The sequence below is a fragment of the Hoplias malabaricus genome, chromosome 10 (genome assembly GCF_029633855.1).
Source record: "Hoplias malabaricus isolate fHopMal1 chromosome 10, fHopMal1.hap1, whole genome shotgun sequence".
In the NCBI taxonomy this organism is placed as follows: Eukaryota; Metazoa; Chordata; class Actinopteri; order Characiformes; family Erythrinidae; genus Hoplias; species Hoplias malabaricus.
This window is the reverse complement of record NC_089809.1, coordinates 8,552,440-8,574,852: the sequence shown is the minus strand read 5'-3', so window position 1 is coordinate 8,574,852 and position 22,413 is coordinate 8,552,440. Positions and strand designations below refer to the sequence as shown.

The 22,413-nt window shown below is 41.3% G+C and overlaps 1 protein-coding gene across 8 annotated transcripts in view; it reads right to left on the bottom strand.

The window, feature by feature from the left end:
• The window catches only part of LOC136708346 (nuclear pore membrane glycoprotein 210-like), a 37,718-nt gene that overhangs the window by 5,992 nt on the left and 9,313 nt on the right, over nucleotides 1-22,413 (bottom strand). For 7 of the 8 annotated variants that reach the window (XR_010804342.1, XM_066682837.1, XM_066682838.1 and 4 more), the window contains 22 exons: nucleotides 21,227-21,352; nucleotides 20,400-20,537; nucleotides 16,929-17,084; nucleotides 15,945-16,215; nucleotides 15,440-15,585; nucleotides 14,092-14,304; nucleotides 13,710-13,904; nucleotides 12,527-12,716; nucleotides 12,094-12,164; nucleotides 10,520-10,621; nucleotides 10,089-10,190; nucleotides 9,438-9,566; nucleotides 8,193-8,320; nucleotides 6,921-7,116; nucleotides 5,192-5,371; nucleotides 4,707-4,787; nucleotides 4,293-4,424; nucleotides 3,557-3,709; nucleotides 3,286-3,371; nucleotides 2,381-2,555; nucleotides 771-946; nucleotides 387-607 (listed from right to left, as the gene is read on the bottom strand). Coding sequence is in view for 7 of the 8 variants with exons in the window: in XM_066682837.1 (XP_066538934.1) it covers nucleotides 387-607; nucleotides 771-946; nucleotides 2,381-2,555; nucleotides 3,286-3,371; nucleotides 3,557-3,709; nucleotides 4,293-4,424; nucleotides 4,707-4,787; nucleotides 5,192-5,371; nucleotides 6,921-7,116; nucleotides 8,193-8,320; nucleotides 9,438-9,566; nucleotides 10,089-10,190; nucleotides 10,520-10,621; nucleotides 12,094-12,164; nucleotides 12,527-12,716; nucleotides 13,710-13,904; nucleotides 14,092-14,304; nucleotides 15,440-15,585; nucleotides 15,945-16,215; nucleotides 16,929-17,084; nucleotides 20,400-20,537; nucleotides 21,227-21,352 (3,367 nt within the window). In the remaining variant the exon portion in view is untranslated. The remainder of the gene's footprint in view (nucleotides 1-386; nucleotides 608-770; nucleotides 947-2,380; nucleotides 2,556-3,285; nucleotides 3,372-3,556; nucleotides 3,710-4,292; nucleotides 4,425-4,706; nucleotides 4,788-5,191; nucleotides 5,372-6,920; nucleotides 7,117-8,192; nucleotides 8,321-9,437; nucleotides 9,567-10,088; nucleotides 10,191-10,519; nucleotides 10,622-12,093; nucleotides 12,165-12,526; nucleotides 12,717-13,709; nucleotides 13,905-14,091; nucleotides 14,305-15,439; nucleotides 15,586-15,944; nucleotides 16,216-16,928; nucleotides 17,085-20,399; nucleotides 20,538-21,226; nucleotides 21,353-22,413) is intronic. The other variant, XM_066682844.1, reaches the window with a different exon arrangement.

Genomic DNA, 22,413 nt, shown 5'->3' with positions numbered 1-22,413 from the left:
GCGGTAAATATAGGCTCTGATAGCATTATCAGTGCAACTTAATAAGATCAACCCCTGGTTCTTTAGAAAGTGAATTACTGTCCACATATTGCAAGTGACTTGAGTGGGATCACGGGTCAAAAAGGTTCTGCTTGTTATGAAGTAAAAGGACATGATACATTGAAACTACATTAAGATTACACAATAGATACAAGGTTTCACAGGAGAAAATACTGATATTTGAGGTGATTCATAGCCATTCATTTGAAGTGTTTTCAAACAACTTGTTACATAAAGATAATTACTGAATAAATCTGGTTAGATACAGCACATTAGTTCTTTGCTTTACTGCATATAAATAAACTGTACAGCCTTTTAAAGTGTAAGTAGCTTTTTGGATGACGTACCACTGCTGTCTGTGAGAGGTGAGCTGAAGCAGACTGTGTCTCCTGGCTGGATGCCTGCTGGAGGAGCAGAGATGGCAGGAAGCACTAGCAGAGGCACGTAGTCACACAGATCTGGGTTAGAGGGGTCCCCCTGAACCCCCAAAACTGTCAAACCAGGTGACACTGTCTGCACCAAGAATGAGTTAGTGTCTGAGTTTGGAGTCACCTGCACAAGATCATCTCTGAGAGAGAATAGGGGGGGGAGGTTATATTGGTGTGTACAGTTGCCTGCTAAATTATAGACAAACTTTTGTACTACATGTGATTGCTACACCTAGTGCATAGGAATAAAACACACAGCACTGATCAGCCAGAACACTGAAATAACGGTTTTCTGCTGTGTACCTGTCGGTGGTGAAGTGTATATGTGTATTATGTGCTTGAAAGCGCTGGCCCAGGTTGTCGTAGCACAAAGCTGTGATGCGGATCTTCCAACCCAAAGGGAAGGCGGGCAAGGTTCTCTCAACCTCACTGTGCAGAAATGACTCAGAGACCATCTGTATAAACCACACTGTTGACACCTGCAATAGAGCACAAAGCACTGTTTTGTTTTGCACTCATCCGGTAACCTCAGAAGATTTCAGAATGTTTTACAGGGCTCCAAGAGTTTTAAAAATTAAACATTGTAACTTGCATTTCTTTGGCAATCAAAAGGAATAATAAAGGACCATTGACAGATCTGGTAAAAGTGGAGCAGTTACCATTATTACATTACTCTCTGATCAGTTATTTCAGCTGCCTGTGATTACTTTTACATTTGCATTTAGAGCTGGACGATATGGATAAAAGTTACATCTCAATACATTTTTCTAATTTCAGTTAATACAATATAATTCCGATATAAATGTGAACAATAAAAAAGCCACAGAACAATGGCCTAGAACTAAAAGCAACATGATATCACACAACAACCTCTTGGCTTCGTCAATATTAATATTTAAAAACTTTATAATTGAGTGAAATGAGCTGATGCCAACGCCCTATAATGGCCGTCAGAACGTCAGACAGACGTTGTAAATAATATATATTGAAATATTGATAAAGTGTATAAAAATAACATCATTGTTACTGAAACATTTTATAATCGCAATATATATTGATATTGAATTATTGTCCAAACCTAGCTGCAGTTATGCTGCACTGGATATGTTTTTATCTATTTATATATTATTAAATTGTATTATATATTATAAATTATATATATTTTCATATAATTCCTAAAAGTAGATTAAGAGAACCAAATCAAACAATTTAGACAAAAAATATTGGATTTGTTCCATTATTTATTGAGAACAATGATCTAATATTACACAGTGTGACCCCCTTGTGCAGCAAAGCTGCAACTAATCGTTCCCAGTAATGGTTCATTAGTCATGGACATCATCTTGGATAAATTGTAGGCCATTCCCTTTGCACAAAACAGCTTCAACTCTGTTATGTTGGTGGGTTTCCTCCTATAAACTGCTTGCTTCAGGTCCTTCCACAGAATTTCTGTCAGATTAAGGTCAGGACTTTGACTTGGCCGTTCCAAAACATATCTTTCTCTTTATATACTTTTAAGACCTTCTAAGTCGAATAAAAAAAAGGGTTCATAATTTTAAAGCCCCACTGTGTACTCATTGAGACATGAGTCCAACTTGTGTTTTACAAAAACAACAGAGTATTAAAGCTAGAAACAAGCTAGCTAATCTGTTAGCAAAGCCACGTCTAGTGCTGTTGCGTACAATGAATGTTACATTTAAAAAACTGTCACAGGACAATGTGTAATGCAACCATAAAAATGTGCAGCACCCCATGTATGTTATGAACAGCTTAACCAACCAATGAAAGTTTGTTAATACAGTTGTGACTGCTAACTGCTGTCTAAAGCTTTCTAAAACTTTACTTCCACATTTAATTTGATGAGGCAGACTTCCACAGCTCACAAAGACCAACCAGACAGTTGTTATACTTACCTTCACAGTGATTAAAAGAGTTTGGTTGATGCCACATGCTTCTGTTGCAATGACCTTCAAGAGGGCAACTCCAATATCAGACCCCGTCTTCAGCACACCTTGCTTATTCACGGTAACAAGCCCTGCCCCGGAGACATACTGGCAGAGAGTGTAGTGCACTGGGCAGTTAGCATCCCTTAAGTAAATGAAAAAAATGTGTCAGCATTCCCTAAGAATGTCACCACACACTGTAAACCCTAGTGTTCAAAGTAATTAACTGGATTGAGGGATTCTCACTTAAAATACATTGAAAAGTTGCACTCAATTTAACAACTGAATTATTTTCAACAATTTCTTCATTTTGAGTTTGTGAAACTGTACAATTTTGATTGAGCAGAGTCCTGTTTTGTGTTTTAAGTAAAAATAGCTGTATATGATTGATTTAGAAGGACTGACGCCCCCTCCAGTGTGTATTCCCGCCTTGCGCCCAATGATTCCAGGTAGGCTCTGGACCCACCGCAACCCTGAATTGGATAAGCGGTTACAGATAATGAATGAATGAATGAATGATTGATTTAACTGAACTTATATGTTATGAGTTTGCAGCATGTCGTCTGACATAGGACCAGTGCAGAAATTTTCAGTCTAGACGGCGGGTGGTCTGGGGTTCACTGCTTTTAGTGAATATGGACAGGTTCATGTGTTTATTTCAGTGCAAGTGGCAGTGGCACAACAGGTGGAATGTTTACAGTGAATAGGTTTACCGTCATAGAACCAAAGGCAATAATTAAAGGGTTTTGTCTCAATATGCATTAAATTCCACTTTCAGAAATGGGATCTTGGGATGAAACTCATCAATCACTCTATGCTCAGCCATAAGTAAGATTATTAAATTCGTTATGGAACCACAAACTAGAGTTACTCACTTATTCATTTGCAGGACATACTCTGAGTGAGGAGTCATGAGAATGGATGTTGACATTCCTACAGCTAACTGCATCTCTTCAAAAACCTGAGACAGAGAGAGAGAGAGAGAGAGAGAGAGAGAGAGAGAGAGAGTGAGAGAGAGACAGAGAGAGAGAGAGACAGAGAGAGACAGACAGACAGAGAGAGAGAGAGACAGAGAGAGAGACAGTAAATCAAACCAAAACAAAAGTGATTGATTGTCTGGGTGTTACTGCTGGGTTGTTTATTTACCACTATCTCTATCTCATCTGTGAGTTGGTCTGAGAGTGAATTGTTGGTGGAGAATATGTATCTGGGCCAAACACACACTCTGAGGCTGGTCCTGCCTGGCGCCAAAGCCTTCAACAGCACTGAGAAACTGTGTGAGGGATGCACACTCACTGCCTGGAAAAAAGAAATATTCTTTAGGTCTTTACACACCAAGCCTGATTTTTTTAAGTGATTTATTTAGACATCAATTATTTACATGTGGATTAAAAATGTACACTAAATGTAACTACCTGCACGCCAGATAACACCACTTATGTTTAGCCAATGGAAAGTTAAGACATAAACTTTAATAATAGAGTTTAATTTTGTCATTATTTTGTCTCCTGCTTCGTTACATGTGCTTCATGCATCTTCAAAACAGCAAAACTCACATTTGGGTCATATGTGAAACAATAAAAAGTTCCCAGCTCCTGAATAAAGCAACAAAATATTCTGGGCTTCTTTTTACTTTTTACAATACGGACAGAATCCCCCCCAGTGTCAGTGTTCGCTTACTTTGTGCAGACTTGTTTAATTAGTGTTTTTATCATTATTTTAATTAAACAAGTAAAAATGCATTGCATCCTCTGTATAAACACATCCACTATCGATTATTCAGGACACTTTTGGTGTGTCCCAGGCTTGACAAGTTGCTTCTGGACTGTGTGTATGTCTATGTGTGAATAGATAAATCTGTCAGAGTGTGTGTGTAGTCCACCTGTATGTGTCGTGGCTGGATTTCCAGAACCCCTAGTTTGCCTAGATTCCAGCTAAAGCTGAGTCCAGCCTCCATGCTGCCTAGAGCCAGAGGATTCTGGCCACTGTCACTTCCCATCACATACACTGGCATCTAAACACAAAACATCATGTCATTCCAAAAGCTGAAAGTACAAGAAATAGAAGTTCTTTACTTGATTTACTGATCCCACTACGGTAACTGAGACTGTGCATTTAACACATTGGTGTCAGTGAACACACACAACCACATATTAGTGCGCAAACTAGCACACAGACACTAGGGGGCAGTGAGGACACACACACACACACACAGACACACACAGCCAGAGTGGTGGACAACCGCTTCGGCCACACCACCTGGGAACAGAAAGAAGTAGATAACAGAAACACAAACCTCTGTTCCCACAGACATTCGAGAGAGTGGTGCCTGGATTCTCACAGCAGTGAGACCGAACACTTCTACCTCTATTTCATCCTGAACCATGTAAGACATAACACAACATAAAATAAGAACAAATTTGTTGATACGCAAAGGGACATTTAGCTGTTCCTGATCAAGTGTATGACACACAAACACAATATGAACAGTCTCCAAAAACCCAAAATAAAATCAAAATAAATATAAAATACAGCATATTCAGTTATTGCACTGGTCAAATTATATATATTTTAAACTGCTGTATTTATAGTTAAATAAAGCAGAACATTCCTGTAATGAATTTTTCCTGAGATTTCTCAAATGCACAAACAGAATTACCTTTATTCATTAATATTGTATCTGTACGAAATAAATGGGTTTATGACCCATTTATGACCCATTATGACCTTTTGTCTTGACTTTTCTCTGATGTTTGGGACAGAGAGGAGAGAGAAATATACCTGTGCAAAGGTGAGCAGTGCTTCTGTGTCCTGAGTAACGGTCTGGAGAGCACCTCTAAGTTTGACCACACCCATCGCCAAACCTCTAACCAATCCTGTGTCTGTTACACTGGCGATGCGACTGTCACTGACTGAGAACCCCACACCGGACTGAGGATGGGGCCCACCCTCCCATTTCACCTGACCATGAAAGAGAAGTCAATGTTTACTTTACTACACTCTCATAAGCACAGCGCAGAAATCTTTGCTCACTTTAGTCTCGTGGAGCCAGAACTTACTCTTGTAATGGGACAACCACGAGAGAAGTTGAACTAAACATGGAAAGGACAGCAGACTTTGACTAAATCTAAAATGGATTCCTACTGCTTATGTAATATCCTAAATGTGTTATGCTTCTACCACCAAATACTTCACTGTATGTCCAGTTGGGAACTGTGCACAAATAAATGAAACTCAAATCATACTTTGTTAAGCATAATACACACTGCTTGGCCTAGAGGGGCATTATTTTAAGACCTATAAAGTACATTACATATTAAGCAGGGAGTCACTGAAATAATGCATTTGACTACTTTCTCTGGAAGACGCAAATGTGCGGTTATCAACAAGTCTGACATTAGAACATAGAGTAAGTTAACATGTCTGAAATGTCACTGCATAAAACTCAAAGGGAATGTCAATAATTCTGGGGAAATGCTGTTCTCTCGTTTGTTTACATTCAGAAGCTCCACATATTTAAATGTGGAAATGAGGAAAAAATGCCCATAACATCCACGACTGTTGTTTGTACGCGACTGAAGATGAACTTGTCTGTAATTTGAAAAACTCATTTGTAACATGGTGGTGCAGCAGGTAGTGTCACAGTCACAAAGCTCCAGGGACCTGGAGGTTGTGAGTTCGATTCCCGCTCCGGGTGACTGTCTGTGAGGAGTCGGTGTGTTCTCCCTGTGTCCACGTGGGTTTCCTCCGGGTGCTCCAGTTTCCTCCCATGATCCAATAACACACGTTGGTAGGTGGATTGGTGACTCAAAAAGTGTGTGAGTGAATGTGTGTCTGTGTTGCCCTGTGAAGGACTGGCGCCCCCTCCAGGGTGTATCCCCGCCTTGCGCCCAATGATTCCAAGTAGGCTCTGGACCCACCGCGACCCTGAATTGGATAAGCGGTTACAGATAATGAATGAATGAATGAATTTGTAACTCAAGTAAATTTTTCTAGCATTTTTGTGTTTCATTTCATACAGTCAGCATTCTCCCGAAAATAAGAAAATATTACCCTCCTGTGGAGCAGGAATAGAGCAATCCTCATATTATTTCACGCTTTTCAAAGTTTGAGGGTCTCTCTCAGCTACTTATCTGCAGTGAGCAGAGAGAGAGGAAGCCTACCATATCGAACTGACTCCATTTGTTTTTATTTTTAACCATTTACTGATAAATGGGAGAGCTAGCAAATGGTGAAGAAACATCCTCTGAAAGGCGTAAATATAACCTTTAAAGGACATCACAATCAGTAAGTAGAGGGAGAAAGAGAGATGTGAATCCTTGTAAAGGAATCCCAGTTTCCTCAGCTGAAATAGTACTTTACTAGTTTGAATTTGTTATCAATTGATGTTAAAAAAAAACAGATTAGAGGGTTGTGATTTAGAGGATGTGTTTTAGAGGCTTTACATATAGAAGAAAATGTGTGTGTGTGTGTGTGCGTGTGTGTGTTAGAAAGATAAGCATCTACTCACCTGCCGCACACTACCCAATGCGAGTGTGAGTTTGCGAGGCTGCAGGCTGAACCGAGGGTAAACCTGCATGTGTTTGTGGGAGGAGTTTATGACATTTCCATTCGCATCCACTGCTGACAGATATAGGCTGACCATGCCTACCACTCGGCCTGACACATGGAATCCCATAGAGTACTTGTCCACTGAGCCTACCTCCCTGGGTAACATACAGCCAATCACTTGCCTATTCATTCGTCTGGGTTATTAAAGCACTTCCAGGACATGGAATACTTACTGCTCAAAAGTACAGTTCTAAAAATAGATCTAATTTCTCTATGGGAGTTTTCCCTGCAGTATGTTAATGTCTTGTAAGGTCACGCTGTAACAGACGATGATTAAATGTGGTTGATGTATGTGTAAAGACCGGTGGCTATATCTCGTTCATATGTCGTGAAATACCAATATCATTTTATGTTTCTGCAACATAAAATGACCTCACTTTATATCCTCCATTAGTTCCACTTGGTTAAGGTTGATGTGCCCAGTTCTTCCTTCCATGCTCTTCCCCTGCTGGTGGCTTTTTAGACAGTACAGTAATAAACAGATGTTATTTAGCTACTTGTTCATCTTCAGAACATTTGAAACATACACTGAATGATCACTGCTGCCTTGTATGTACACTCATTGTCCATTTTATTGTCACACCAGCGCAACACACACTAACACATAACCACCATATCACTGTCACTGCATCACTGAGAATGATTCACCACCCACATCATACCTGCGCTGTGGGGGTCCTGACCATTGAAGAACAGGTACAAATTGGGATACAAAAGTTTGAAGAGAAACAGATGGACTACAGTCTGTAACTGTAGAACTACGTAGTGCTCCGTACGCTCAGTGGAGCTGATAAAATGGACAGTGAGTACAGGGAGGGTGTTCCTTATCCAGAGATTGTTCAGTGTACTGGAGTGTAATATCTCAGGTATAGTTCTCTGCTGAATATAGTTCAGCTGATTTTTCAGAAGGATTTTAGCCGGACATTTAACATTGAATTTTGCATCATAAATACACATTCATATTGGTGTACAGTATATTACTGTGAACTTATTTAAGACATTAACAACACTGATTTCACCCCATTACCCAAAAATGTGAACGCTATTAACCTTCTTTATATCCAGCTTGTTATGCCTCATTTGAATAAACACTAAAATACATAAATTTGAAGAGATCATCAATGATCCGAATGATTCAATGTAGTACACCACAGAGAGAATAAACACTCACTCCACGGTGACAATGGAGGAAGTGGGAATGAGTTTCAGCTGCATGAGTGTGAGGAAGTGATAAAGGAAAGGCTGCATCAGTGAGTCCAGAACACGCACTCGCACCACAGCAGTACGGCCCACCTCCACCTGCAACAAAACAATAAATATATTTACATATATACACACTGTAAAGTCAGCCATACATTTCTTATTGCCACATTAATGCTAAAACAATGTTTAGCTTTTTTTACTGTCTGTATATTAGTTATTTGCACCATATTTAAAATGGCTACTGTTAAACTCATTTTAAACTTAGGCATTGTTTGTGGTCCGTGTGTGAAGTTGTGGGTTCGCTGCTCAAGGGCACTGCAGCCATGGATGTTCTGGCCGATCCTGGGGGTTGAACAGGCAACCCTCTGGTACCAAGCTCATCCCTCTAACCATGAGGCCATGGCTGCCCATGAATTTCTCTGAGAATGAGAGAAATCACTGCTGTTTTCTCCAGCAGGTCAAACAGGAGGGAGATAACTGAAAATTCGCTACAGTGTCCTGTGACAGACCACTGCTTTTCCTGCTGTGCTGGTTAATTAAGAAAATCAAAGCAGAACCTATCCATTTCAAGGGCAAAGCTATATATAAAAAAAACCCTTTGATTTCTGAATTCACATTTAAGCACTTAGTTTCTGTTATTGCTAAAAGAAAATTCTTTTTGGGTTTTCATGGGGTACACAGCATTAATGAAGAAGTCCTTGTGGCAGTGCAGGCCAGGTAACAACACATGTCATTAAAGATGAGTGCACACATCTTTAGCCCATACATTATCCCTGATGTTCTCATGCAGAGACTTTCAGTGACAAAAATATTATCGTAGATGCCCCTAGGTTTCCAAACATGGTCATAATTCTCACTGATGAGCTGTTTTATTTGCACTGCAATGTTAAATAACAAGAGGACAAATGGATAAGCAGCTATTTTGTATCTGATGTGAGACTAAGAACGGTTTTAGAATTGTTTTAGAATTGCTGTAATGTATTACTTTTTCCTCATTGTGTTGAACTAAACTGAAGCAAGAGGCCCGTTTAAATGACAATGTAGTTATTTAGTTAATTTATTTATCATTGTAAGATAATTCTATTGATAACTAGGTTGGGTTTGACAAATAACTGAATGTGAGTGAGTGAGAAACTGAATGACTGGAGGAATCAGGGGTTCTGAACTGTCAGCATTAAACAAAGGTAGGAAACAAAATGTTAAAAGAGTGTACTATGTCCACGAAGTCAATCTGGAAGTCTGAGATGTCTGAAACCATGACAGAGGTCACAGCCGGCTCAGGAGAGGTCAGGCAGAGATCATGAACCAGAAGAGATGAAAAACCAGGATGAAGAGGGGACACCTATAAAAAGCACAGATAAAGATTTCTTGCTGAAGCTGAGCTGTTGTTTTACTCAGCTTTTACATCATTTATTATATAATATATATTTATTCTGATCTCGCTCCAGTTTTCTAATGCTGTGTTGCTCATTCACCTGCTCTTGAGCTGTACAGCTGACTGCTTGTTAATTGGCACTTTAATATCATATGGCAATATGCAAATAAGGCTTTAACCAATCACTTGATATTTTATTGTCTATGTGAGCATTCTGACCAATCACAAATGATCTTTGGAAGCTTGGACAAACCCTTCCCCTGATCAAAGATCACCTCTACAGGTGGTGCTGCAAAATAAACACAACACTAACATGATGTACATGTCCAAAGCCTTGTTATATTCCTGTGCTCTCTGCTTTTCACATAAATGTGAGAAACTTGGACACAGTCTCTGTAAAATAATGTTTTCTTATATCCACTCTATCACGTTCACATTCATGTTAAGCTCTACCTGGCACAAAAGAGCGCAGACCTGTATAGAACTCACCTGTACGACATTGGTATCCTCATTATAGGTGACGCTGGCAATGTCTTTGTCCTGTAAATGAACCAGGAAGTGTCCTGAGCCCTGCACTAGGGTCAGGTTCTCCTTTGAATGAGAACACAGTGGAGTTAATAAACCCTGTATGTTTCATCAATGTCCTGTAACAACAATAACAGCTTTTTCACTGTTTCAATAAGAAACTGATTAGTAATCTCTGTTTTAAAAGAGTATACAACCCCCAGAACTTCTCTGCTACAAGAAATTCTAAATGTAAGTTAAAGACAATACTCAAAAAAGCAAAAGAAGCAAAGAGAGAATCCTAGTGAATATGTTAACGGCAGTTTTTTATTTTTTTATTTTGGTGCAACACTGGAATAGAGGGTTTAAACAAAAAGAAAAAATAAGGGAGGGAAGGATGAATAGGTCATGCTCACTGTGACATTAGGGTGGTTATAGAGGCTGATGGAGCCCAGGTGCCACTGAACATCTTCCACCAAAAGCAAATTCACAGAGACAGAGGCTAGAGTCCCCCATATCTGCATTAACCACAATAAAAACAGCCGAATAAAAACATACATGAAAACATACATTACAAAACCGACTAAAGTCTATAATTATTACTGAATATTGTTGTTTGTATCTATCTATATATGCGTTGGATACGATTGCTAATTACATTTTTTTGTTTGTTTTTGATTTTTAATTTACTACATCATTTGCACAGGATAAAATCTGTTTACAGTGATTCTACTGAAATGTACGAAGGTGTTTTCCTTCTCCAATTGGACAGCAAAGATATACAGTATGAAAGGCCAGTAGTTATTGTGGCAATGGAATTTGCAAGTAGAGTATTGCAAAGTCATTAATATGGAAATAAAATGAAAGAAGTAAAATAGAAATCATTTTCCTACGTTGTCACACAGCTCCAGGGGTCTGGAGGTTGTGGGTTCGATTCCCACTCCGGGTGACTGTGAGGAGTGCGGTGTGTTCTCCCTGTGTCCGCGTGGGTTTCCTCCGGGTGACTGTCTGTGAGGAGTATGGTGTGTTCTCTCTGTGTCTACGTGGGTGTCCTCTGGGTGACTGTCTGTGAGGAGTGTGGTGTGTTCTCTCTGTGTCTGCGTGGGTGACCTCCGAGTGACTGTCTGTGAGGTGTGTGGTGTGCTCTCCCTGTGTCCGTGTGGGTTTCTTCCGGGTGACTGTCTGTGAGGAGTGTGGTGTGTTCTCTCTGTGTCTGCGTGGGTGTCCTCCGGGTGACTGTCTGTGTGGAGTTTGGTGTGTTCTCCCTGTGTCTGCATGGGTTTCCTCCGGGTGACTGTCTGTGAAGAGTGTGGTGTGTTCTCCCTGTGTCTGCATGGGTTTCCTCTGGGTGACTGTCTGTGAGGAGTGTGGTGTGTTCTCTCTGTGTCTGCGTGGGTTTCCTCTGGGTGACTGTCTGTGAGGAGTGTGGTGTGTTCTCTCTGTGTCTGCGTGGGTTTCCTCCCACAGTCCAAAAACACACGTTGGTAGGTGGAATGGCGACTCAAAAATGTCCGTAAGTGTAAGTGTGTGAGTGAATGTGTGAGTGTGTGTGTTGCCCTGTGAAGGACTGGCGCCCCCTCCAGGGTGTATTCCTGCCTTGCGCCCAATGATTCCAGGTAGGCTCTGGACCCACCGTGACCCTGAATTGGATAAGCGCTTACAGATAATGGATGGATGGATGGCTGGATGGATTTTCCTATGTCCTGTTAAACTTTGACCTGCCTTCAGATGTCCAATAACAAAGTTGAGGGAAATTCTTACTGGACAATTCATATCATTTAAATCCTACTTTGTGCAAGGTTTTGTGGGTGTTTAGAAAAATCAGTGCATTTACATGATCTGACAAATGTATGTTGTTTAAAAATGTAAAAGGCGAATCTATCAAGTGTTTTTAATATGGATTACATCATACTACATTTGTAAATAAGCAATATAACCCCATATTTGTCCATACGTGGCAGCCTTAATAACAAGCATAAAATATACCCACCCTGGAAGATATTAGGTTTACAGTCACAGTTACAGTTCCTCTTTGTCCACTGGGCTGAAACTCCTGGCGACCTGATCAAAACAGCATTTCCACCAATCAGTGACCAAAGCTTTGATATCACGCACCTGCGGCAGTTTACAGTTTATTTGAGCTGGGATTCTTTGTATTTTAGTCTATGTTTTAATAGAAAACAGTGTGTAGTTTACACATTGCTAACGTCAAGAGTATGATATTCACCAGCTCGTTCACTACATTCGACTCAAATCAAACTACAACCGCCAAAAACGTCATGGCTCATCACATCAATTGGGCAAGGAAGAGTAAAACTGTAAATCGAAGAGTTTGTGGATATTTTTCATTAAATATTGCTAAAAGTGGCATATTTTAATACAATGTTTTATGATGGAACACACACACACACACAAACACACACCATGCAGTTTGTAGCCTGTTTGTGTGGGTAGGTCTACAATGCTCATGAAGGAGTCTGGCAGTATGGAGAGCAAATTGGTGTCAGAGATCATCCAGATCACTGTGCTGGACGTAAAGTTGTCAAACTGCGCCCCCTTCTGGTTAAATACGGATAACTGCAACACTGTTACCCTGCTGCTGGATATGGAAAACTAAGGAACACACAGATAATAAGAAAAATAAAGTGAAAAATGAGGTGACGTGAATGTTTATAAATTGCTAAGCCTTTTGGTATCTCTTACAAAATAAGAGTGTGTGTGTGTGTGTGTGTGAGAGAGAGAGAGAGAGAGAGAGAGAATGTGTTTATGTGTGTTTGAGTTTGTCCAAACACAACAGGACCAGAATGCTCAATCTGAAGAGGTCTAGCTAATGTCCCAAATATGTGTTGGTCTTGTGTCAGGTTTAAATTTCATGTGAGATTTTACATAATCCTGCACTCATTTTCTGACAGATATCACAGTTTTCTCCCACAGGACAAAACGCTTCTTACTTCATACTTTAGAGAGAAAGAATGAAGTAAGAAGTAAAACTATTCTCACTGCCTTAAAACAGCTGTTTACAGAATTCAGCAGAGACCAATGCTTCTGATTAAATAGATTCCACAACATTAGCATCTCTTCAACCAAGTCACAGTCGTAATGTTCCTGTTTGTAACTGAATCATTCATTGTTTAAAATGAACATTAAACACTATCTCACGGGAAGAAACACACAGCATGTGTGCGTGCATCCTATGTCAGGATAGATTTGTTATTGAGTCTGGGTAATGTCCTACAGAGCATACCATACCATAATGGAATGCCATTTCTATTGGAAAAGCCATGGCAATATCAGGACATTAGAAAAGCCCTTGAACACAAATACACTGAGCTTGGGATGTAGGTGTGCTGTTACTATGGAAACTAACATAACTTTCCACATTCACTCAATTGCTTGACTGAAATGCAAGCTGAAGTGGTAGGGGGTGCAGAAGAGATGGAGGGAGAGAGGCTGAGAGAGAGAGAGAGAGAGAGAGAGAGAGAGAGAGAGACACACACACACACACACACAGAGACAGAGAGAGAGAGAGAGAGAGAGAGAGAGAGAGAGAGAGAGAGAGAGAGAGAGGGGGAGAGGGAGAGATTGTAAGAACTCAGGATCACTCACAAGGCTGGAGCTATACTGCGGCTGTGGGCAGGAGGAAGTTTGTGAGGATGGATGGATGGATAAAGGAGAGGAAGTGTAAACAGGCGAGACGAAAAGATTGGCTGGGTCTCCACACTCCACCCTCACTCTGCTCTCCTCCACTGAAGGCTTCTCATTCAGTAAACCTGGAGTATTTCCACACCTGAACACCAACCGCTGCACATAAGCCACAAACAAACATGTACACTTAAAGAAGCAGTTACTATTTGAAAATAGCATCAGAATTGAGCAAAAGAACTACAAATCAAAGAAAACGTTACACTCCAAACATGTCTTTGTTGATTTGCCATCCTTGGAGCAAGAGGGCATACCTTTATATATGTAAAAGACACCTCTGATTTACCTGTTCCCCTTGTGAGGTGCATGTGATGTAGTATGCATGTCGACCAAGCCTCACATCTGTATTACTCAGTGCCTCCACACTGATGCCGCCTTCTGGCTTGCTTTCAGCACTGCTGTAGAAGCGGTCTGGGGCAAGGGGCCATGGCCGTGGCCCTCCTTCAAACACCAGAAGGCGCGAGGAGCCTACTGTGAGAAGAATTTCTGACACCAGAGCCTAAGAATGAGGAACAAACAAGGCCTGATCTAGTCTCGTTTATATACTATTGCACTTGAAGTTGTAAACTGTGGAATTTATTTGGCTGATTTGTACAAGTATCAGATTATCTACTGCAATATTCCTGCAGATAGACTGGATTAAAAAGTCATGAATGGACACACCACACTCCTCACAGATAGTCACCTGGAGGAAACCCACGCAGACACAGGGAGAACACACCACACTCCTCACAGACAGTCACCCGGAGGAAACCCACACAGACACAGCGAGAACACACCACACTCCTCACAGACAGTCACCCGGAGGAAACCCACACAGACACAGCGAGAACACACCACACTCCTCACAGACAGTCACCCGGAGGAAACCCACGCAGACACAGGGAGAACACACCACACTCCTCACAGACAGTCACCTAGAGGAAACCCACGCAGACACAGAGAGGACACACCACACTCTTCACAGACAGTCACCTGGAGCAGGACCCTGGAGCTGTGACAGAGACATTACCTGCTGCGCCACTGTGCCACCTACAACTGTGTCAATCTTCTGGTTTTATTAGTCTAGTAAGATTAGTATTTCTGAGAGACCTTTGGGTTCAGCCAATTAGAGAAGATCACTCATTCCACAGTTATTGATCTCATACTAAAAACCACACACACACACACTACAGTTTTGAGATGGAAAACTACATTAACTTTTTTTTTAGTGGCAGACTGTAGAAACTGCATGCACTGCATATACAAACAGCCATAACATTATGACCACCTCCTTGTTTCTACACTCACTGTCCATTTTTTCAGCTCCACTGACCACACAGAAGTGCTTTGTAGTTCTACAATGCCATAATTTAAAGTAGAAACAAGGAGGTCATAATGTTACAGCAGATCAGTGTGTAAACTAGATTAAAAATGACACAATAATACTAATTAAACAATTAATACCACTAACCTGCACAAACTATGCCTATTTCCATTTACATTGTTGAACCTTATCAGTAATCAGTTACCTAGTAAAGTTTAATGAAACCAAAAATGCAGCATCATTTCACTGCAAATAAAGCAGACTTTAACCACTGTGCTACTGTTACTACTGTATGTCACTGACTGCATACACAAGTGAATTACCCAACCTTGAGTGGACTATAGGCAGCCAGTGTTGCTGAGGCACTGATGTTGCCCTCTTCTGTTTCGACAGTAACTGTCACAAGCGCATGGCCCTGTGCCACAGCCTGTAAACACACTCCTCCACAGAAGCCACTACCAGGAGACAGAGACCCTACAGGAATAATAAACAAAAGAGATTTAAAAGAGAATGTAGAAGAGAGACAAAGGAATAGAACGATATATGCAGCGGTGTGTGGGGGGCAGGTGCATTATTATCCAGGTGGGAGAGAGCTTATTTAAATTAAAGATGCTGAAAGAGCCTACTCGTGGCTTTCGTACTATGGTAGCAATATCACACTTCAACATTAAGGGCAAATTAAGCATAGGCCGAAAGAAACCGGGCCGTTAGATTGCCCAGTTAGACGATGAGTCAAAGGGAATCTTGCAACCAGGTTTTTGAAAGAAATGCAACCCATTGATAATCTGATATCCTGGATAAGCAGGAGAGGAAAGAGGAAGGTGAAGATGTACCTGATATTACTGTGAAGACTCCTGCTGGTTCAGTATGGATGTGCAGCGAGAGATGAGAACAGTCTAGAACTGACAGGAAGCTATGGTTCCTGCCTGTGTCAGTTTGGGCCTGTCCACTGGGGTCATGATACAAATCAAGGTAAGATTGTGTATGTGTGTCGAACATGTCCTGAATCCCCCACACTTTTAGAGGAAGATCTATCTTCTCCCCAATCCTACAATCTCCCTGCGAGGGCATCAGCTGCAGCCTGGCAGGTCTCAGAACAAACACCTGCACACACACACACACACACACACACACATATTATATATTAGAAATCAAACATTATTTTTATAATTTCATGCCATAAAAAACAAATTGAACGTTCATTCATTCATATTCTGTAACTGCTGTATCTGGTTAGGGATGTGGTGGGTCCGGAGCCTACACGGAATCATTGCAAGACAAGAATTCACCCTCACAACAGTGTGCCAGTCTTTCACAGGGAATCTACACTATATTTTTTAATATAAATCTAATATAAGTCTTTTTGAGACATTTTTGTTTCTTTCCTTGCTTCACTAAAGTTTATATGAGAAATAAAGATTAATTGATGTAATTGATGATGGATTCCCCTAATGGTCAACTAATCTGTTTCTAACTCACACATATAACTGAATACGTGAGCATGTCCCCTACCCCAGTTTTATAACACTAGAATAATGCATACGATTTGACTAATCAATGTCTGAATTATCATGTGTTTATTAAAGCCAGGTGTTTTAGATGAGGTTTGCAGCTCTGCAGGAGGACCTGTTACCAGGAACACTGTTGGAACTCCTGTCCAATAAATGAACTGCAGTACTACTGCCATCATCATGTTCAAATAACACTCCAAGCCATCCAGATGGGCCATGGCCAACAGCCAAAGCACTACAGAGACCTCAAAAGTGCCACTCATGCCACTCTCCTTTTCTTTGTGTTTTCATGTTGTTTTTTTATACCTGTCCAAAGGCTTTGTGAAGTGGGTTTCTGGCATCTGAAGCTTGAATGTGAGCTTGGCCTTTCTTCTTTCCTGCTAGAACTGTGCCGTTTACTGTCACTGCTACAATTTCACTGTCAGACACGTCCCAGTTTACAGAGCCACTCCCTCCGAAAACCTACAGAGACACAGACACAGTATAGAACATTTACAGAATCATATATCATTAAACTTGAGTTTTATACATGTCATGATACATGACTCATATATCGCAAAGATCCAGATTTTTGCCAAAAATATATATAGATGAAAAGCATCAGCAAATTAATTAAGCCACATTTCAACTAGGACACGAGGAGCTCATTAGAGTAAGCTCCTGACAGGGTCTCCCATGGCGAACCCCCAAAGTTCAGGGTCAGGGTGTGGTATAATGCCCAGTGGGCAAAGGGCAGGGACAGGGGGGGGGTGTTGGCAGCATGACGTGAAAGAGCCAGAGCTGCTGTGTGAGGTTCGGAGACACCAACTAGATATAGCTGGGCTCACCTCTACATAAAAGATGGATTCTGTTCCCCAATACACTGACAGAGGGATGGTCTTTCTCTACTTAGGATTTGCCCAGGGTAAGAGGTGTTGTGTGGGTGTGGACATACTTACAAGTCCCTGGCTGGCACTGCTGAAGTTTGTCTTAGTAGATGAACAGTTGCCTCAATGCCTGTTGGGTTCAAATGTGCCCAACATCAGTGCATATTAATCAGCTTTCTTTAAGAACAGGGGTGGAGGTCCGGGGAAGGTTCCATGTACTGATTCCACTGTTTTGTTGTGGGACTTCAACAACAAGTGGGCGATGACTGGGAAGCCTGGAGATGAGTGACTGGAAGGAAAGACCTGACCAACCGGAATGGCCTACGTAGGTGGTGGGATGTTATTGGACATCTGTGCCAGTCATGGTTTGTGCATAATAAACACCATGTTGAACACAAAATTGCTCATAACTGTACTTGGTACCAGGGCATCTACAGCCAAAGGTCAGTGATAGGCTTTGTGGTTGTGTTCTGACTCGAGGACATATGTTTTGGTCACACAGGTAAAAAAAAGGTGTTGAGAATGTCAACTGATCACCATCTGGTGGTGAGCTGCAACAGATGGTATGGAAACCTGCCAGACAGGCAAGGTAGGCACAAACAGGTAATTAAGGCCTGCTGGGAAAGGCTTGCAGATGACTCTGTCCAAAATGATTTCAGCTCACACACCTTAGAGGGCTTCTTACGTGTTCCAGAGGAGGTCAGGGATGTGGGGACTGAATGGACCCTCTTCAAGACATCCACTGCTATACATGTATCTGTGGCCAAGAACTTGTCAGTGCCTGTAATGGTGGCAACCAAAGAATGTGTTGGTGGACACCAGTAGTGAAAGAGACCAACCGGTAGAAGACTCTTCTTGAGCTTGACTTGCTTGGGAAACTCCAAATTCAGCTGAAAGGTACTGGGCGAGGGATGCTTTTGGGGAAGCAATTGAGAATGACACTCAAGCTGCTTCAAATAGATACAGGAATAGATCAGGAAGGGAAGGAGGGACACAGGCTGTGCTCAGCAAGGGTGGTGAAACACTGTATTTGACTGAGAATATCGGCAGGCACAGGAAAGAATTTGTGAGAAACTCCAAATCTTTAAAAACATGCTTCTTAAAAGAAAGTAATACTGAAGGTGACTGCGTGGTTAAAATCCATTTCTCAAAGTCCCAAAGTCACTGAGGAATTTAGAGTTTGCATTGGTAAGATGCCAGAGGTGTCTGTGACCCAAAATGGCTGAAAAGCCTGTATGTTGGGAGTCTGTCTTGGCTGACCTGCCTCTACAGTATCATGGAGACATTTAGGATAGTCCCTTTTGATGGACAGCCTGAGGTGGTGGGAACTATTTTTAAGAAAAGGGACCAGTTTGTGTGGAAAATATTGTGATCACACTTCTCAGCATCCCTGGGAAAGTCTATTCCATAGTACTGGAAAGGAGACATTGTCCAATGATTGAGAGTTGGTTTTAGAACGAACAATGCAATTACTGTCCTGGCTGTGAAATGACAAACCACCTGTCTCAGATAGCTGAGGAGACATGGAAGTTTGCCACTAAGCTCTACATCTGTTTTGTGGATTTGCAAAAGGTCTACGACTGTGTTCCACAAAGCATTCTGAGGGAGATGCTCCAGGATTATATGATGCCAGGGCCAGTGATATGAGCCATTAGGGTTTTAGTGCTCGCACACTGTGGGCTCTGTCCAGATTCTTGGCATTAATTCAGGTCTGTTCAGTGTGGGTGCTTGGCTATGCCAAGGCTGTGCTTTGTCTCCAGTCCTGTTCATAATATTTATTGACAGAAATGCAAATTTTGCCAAGGCAAGGAGGGCTTCTGGCAGTGGTATCGGGACATTGTGTCTCTCCTGTTTACAAATGATGTTTTCCTTCTGGCTTCTTCACACTGAGGTCTCTGGTATGCACTTGAGCAGTTTGAATCTAAGCGTGACGCAGCCGGCATGCAAATCACCGCATCAAAGTCTGAAGCAATGGTTATCTCCGGGAAAACAATGGCAGGCTGCCTCCAGATAAGGAGTGAGAACCTACACCAAGTGAAGGAGTTTAAGTATCACAGTGTCTTGACCATGAGTGATGGGAAGAGTAATGCAATCACTACACTGAAATGTAGTGGTAACAACAGAGGTGAGCTATAAATCAAGCTCTCAACTTACCAGTCAACTTATGTTTCCAATCTTACCTGTGGTCAATAGCTTAAAGAACGTGGCTGCACGTACAAGCAGCTAAAAAGATTAATCCACTTAGGACAGCGGTAGCCAGTTTCTATTATAAGGTGAGGAGCACTATGGTCCAAGAAGAGCTCAGAGTAGGGTTCCTGCTCCTTCATATCACATAGAGCCAGTTGAGGGGGCATCTAATACGGATGCTTAATGGTCACCTCCCATTGGAAATGTACCAGGAACAGCCAATTGGGAGGAGGCATTGGGGTAGAATCCCAGGGCCTGCTGGAGGGGTTATATCTCTGGGTTGTTCTGAGAATATCTGGAATCCCACAGGAAGACCTAGAGGAAGAGGCTGGGGACAATGGTGCCTGGGCTTCTTGGCTTGTACTATTGCCAATACCCTGAATATGAACTAAGTAAACAAGATGATAAAACGAGATGAGACACAATTGTCACTGATGCAAAGCACTACTCTAGAAAAGTGCCAAAAGTTATCTAACTGTTAACGATGCCCACTTGTGGAGAATTTCACCCTGCCAACTATGCATCAGTGTGTTACAAGCCACTTCTACAGTGTTTCAAGTTTTAGAACAATTATTTATTTTGTTGTTCATCGTGTGCTGAATTATAATATATTTATGATAGAAGAAGAAAAAGATATTATTATATAACATACTATATTATTTCACAATATCTATTACATATCATTATTTACATACATAAAAATAAACACTGTCCTGTAATCTACCTGTAGCTTGTACTGGTACAGCTCATTTCTGGGATGCCAAGGAAACACAAGCATAGATGGCTGCAGCAAGAGGGGCTCATAGATCTCCACTTCCTGCTGCAGTTTAATTGGTGAAATGAAGGGTACTATTTCACCTTCCTATGAGAAAAAAGTGTGTATCAATATTGTAAAATTTACTGTTCAAAGCACTGAAAGTGACTGTATAAACTAAAGAACATACAATTCAATAAAAGTCTTAGTGTTTGTAAAACAGACAAGATTTCACCAACAAAAAGAAAAGCCAATGTAAGTTAATGTGTGTTTTTTTAGCTGGCAATGATACTCATTTTATTAAATTCTTCTTAAATATAACTCACTGAAATACTCATAGAACCTGCAAAATCAACTGTAAAGTGTAAGCAGACCTGAAATTTGAGATAAAGGTAGGATATGGGCAAAAGTACAAGTCCAGAATCAAATTGATCAATACAGATTCTATACATTACCTATAGAAAAACAGCCATTACAATTCTTAATTCCTAAAGTTTAACATGGGATTAAGTAAGTCTGAATATGGCAAGTGAATAGCATGTAAATGTGTGATGAGTGAAAAAAAGGTGACGTGAGGGAAACGTGTGAGTGACGGGATTGCGCCCACTTGCTACATCTTAAGAGGAAATAATAATAGATAAATCTCTGATAAAGCTCTGTGTGTGTGTGTGTGTGTGTGTGTGTGTGTGAGAGTGTGTGTGTGTGTGTGTGTGTGTGTGTGTGTGTGTGTGTGTGTGTGTGTGAGAGTGTGTGTGTGTGTGTGTGTGTGTGTGTGTGTGTGTGTGTGTGAGTCTTACTTGGTTGGACAGCGTGACCAGTACTGAGGTGCGTCCTGCTTCTTGCGTCTGCACCAGGTGGCTGGAGAGATTAGTCGAAGAGTTCAATACCACGAATTTGTCACACTCCACCGCCATCTTCACATTCTGCAGAGGAAGAGAGATTTGGGAGGTGGGAGGGGGCAGGTGAAGATATTCTCATGGAAAAAGGAACTGTCACTGACAAACACCCAGCCACATTGGCCCAGTGTGTGAATGCTGTTTGTCCTTGAAGAAGAAAAGCAGATTCACCTTTTCTTAGAGCATTAATATAATCATTTATCATCCACCACCAACATGTTATTAAAACACATCTATATCAGATATACTGAATCATATACTGAATCAAAAAAATATTACAACATTAATAGCAGTCCAATATCTCATTAAATATAACAGAAAAATGACTTAAAAGCAGAGTGAATATTGTTTAGCATTGTACTTAATGCAGATATATAATCATAAGCACTGATGTAGAGTACATGAGCGTATAATAATTATTAATGATTGTTTAATTGCTATGTAAGCCATAAATCAACTTTACTCTGTTAACCTACACTTTTCTAAAGGGCTCAATGACATTAAGTACTCACTGTCACATATTATCAACTTAATATTAATGGATTGGTTTAGAAAAGGGCAGCACAGTGGTGCAGCAGGTAGGTGTCGCAGTCACACAGCTCCAGGGACCTAGAGGTTGTTGGTTTGATTCCCGCTCCGAGTGACTGTCTGTGAGGAGTGTGGTGTGTTCTCCCTATGTCTGCGTGGGTTTTCTCTGGGTGACTGTCTGTGAGGAGTGTGGTGTGTTCTCCCTGTGTCTGCGTGGGTTTTCTCTGGGTGACTGTCTGTGAGGAGTGTGGTGTGTTCTCCCTGTGTCTGCGTGGGTTTTCTCTGGGTGACTGTCTGTGAGGAGTGTGGTGTGTTCTCCCTGTGTCTGCGTGGGTTTCCTCCGGGTGACTGTCTGTGATGAGTGTGGTGTGTTCTCCCTGTGTCTGCGTGGGTTTTCTCCGAGTGCTCCGGTTTCCTCCCACAGTCCAAAAACACACGTTGGTAGGTATATTGGGGACTTAAAAGTGTCCGTATGTGTGAGTGTGTGTGTTGCTCTGTAAAGGACTGGCGCCCACTCCAGGGTGTATTCCCGCCTTGCACCCAATTATTCCAGGTAGGCT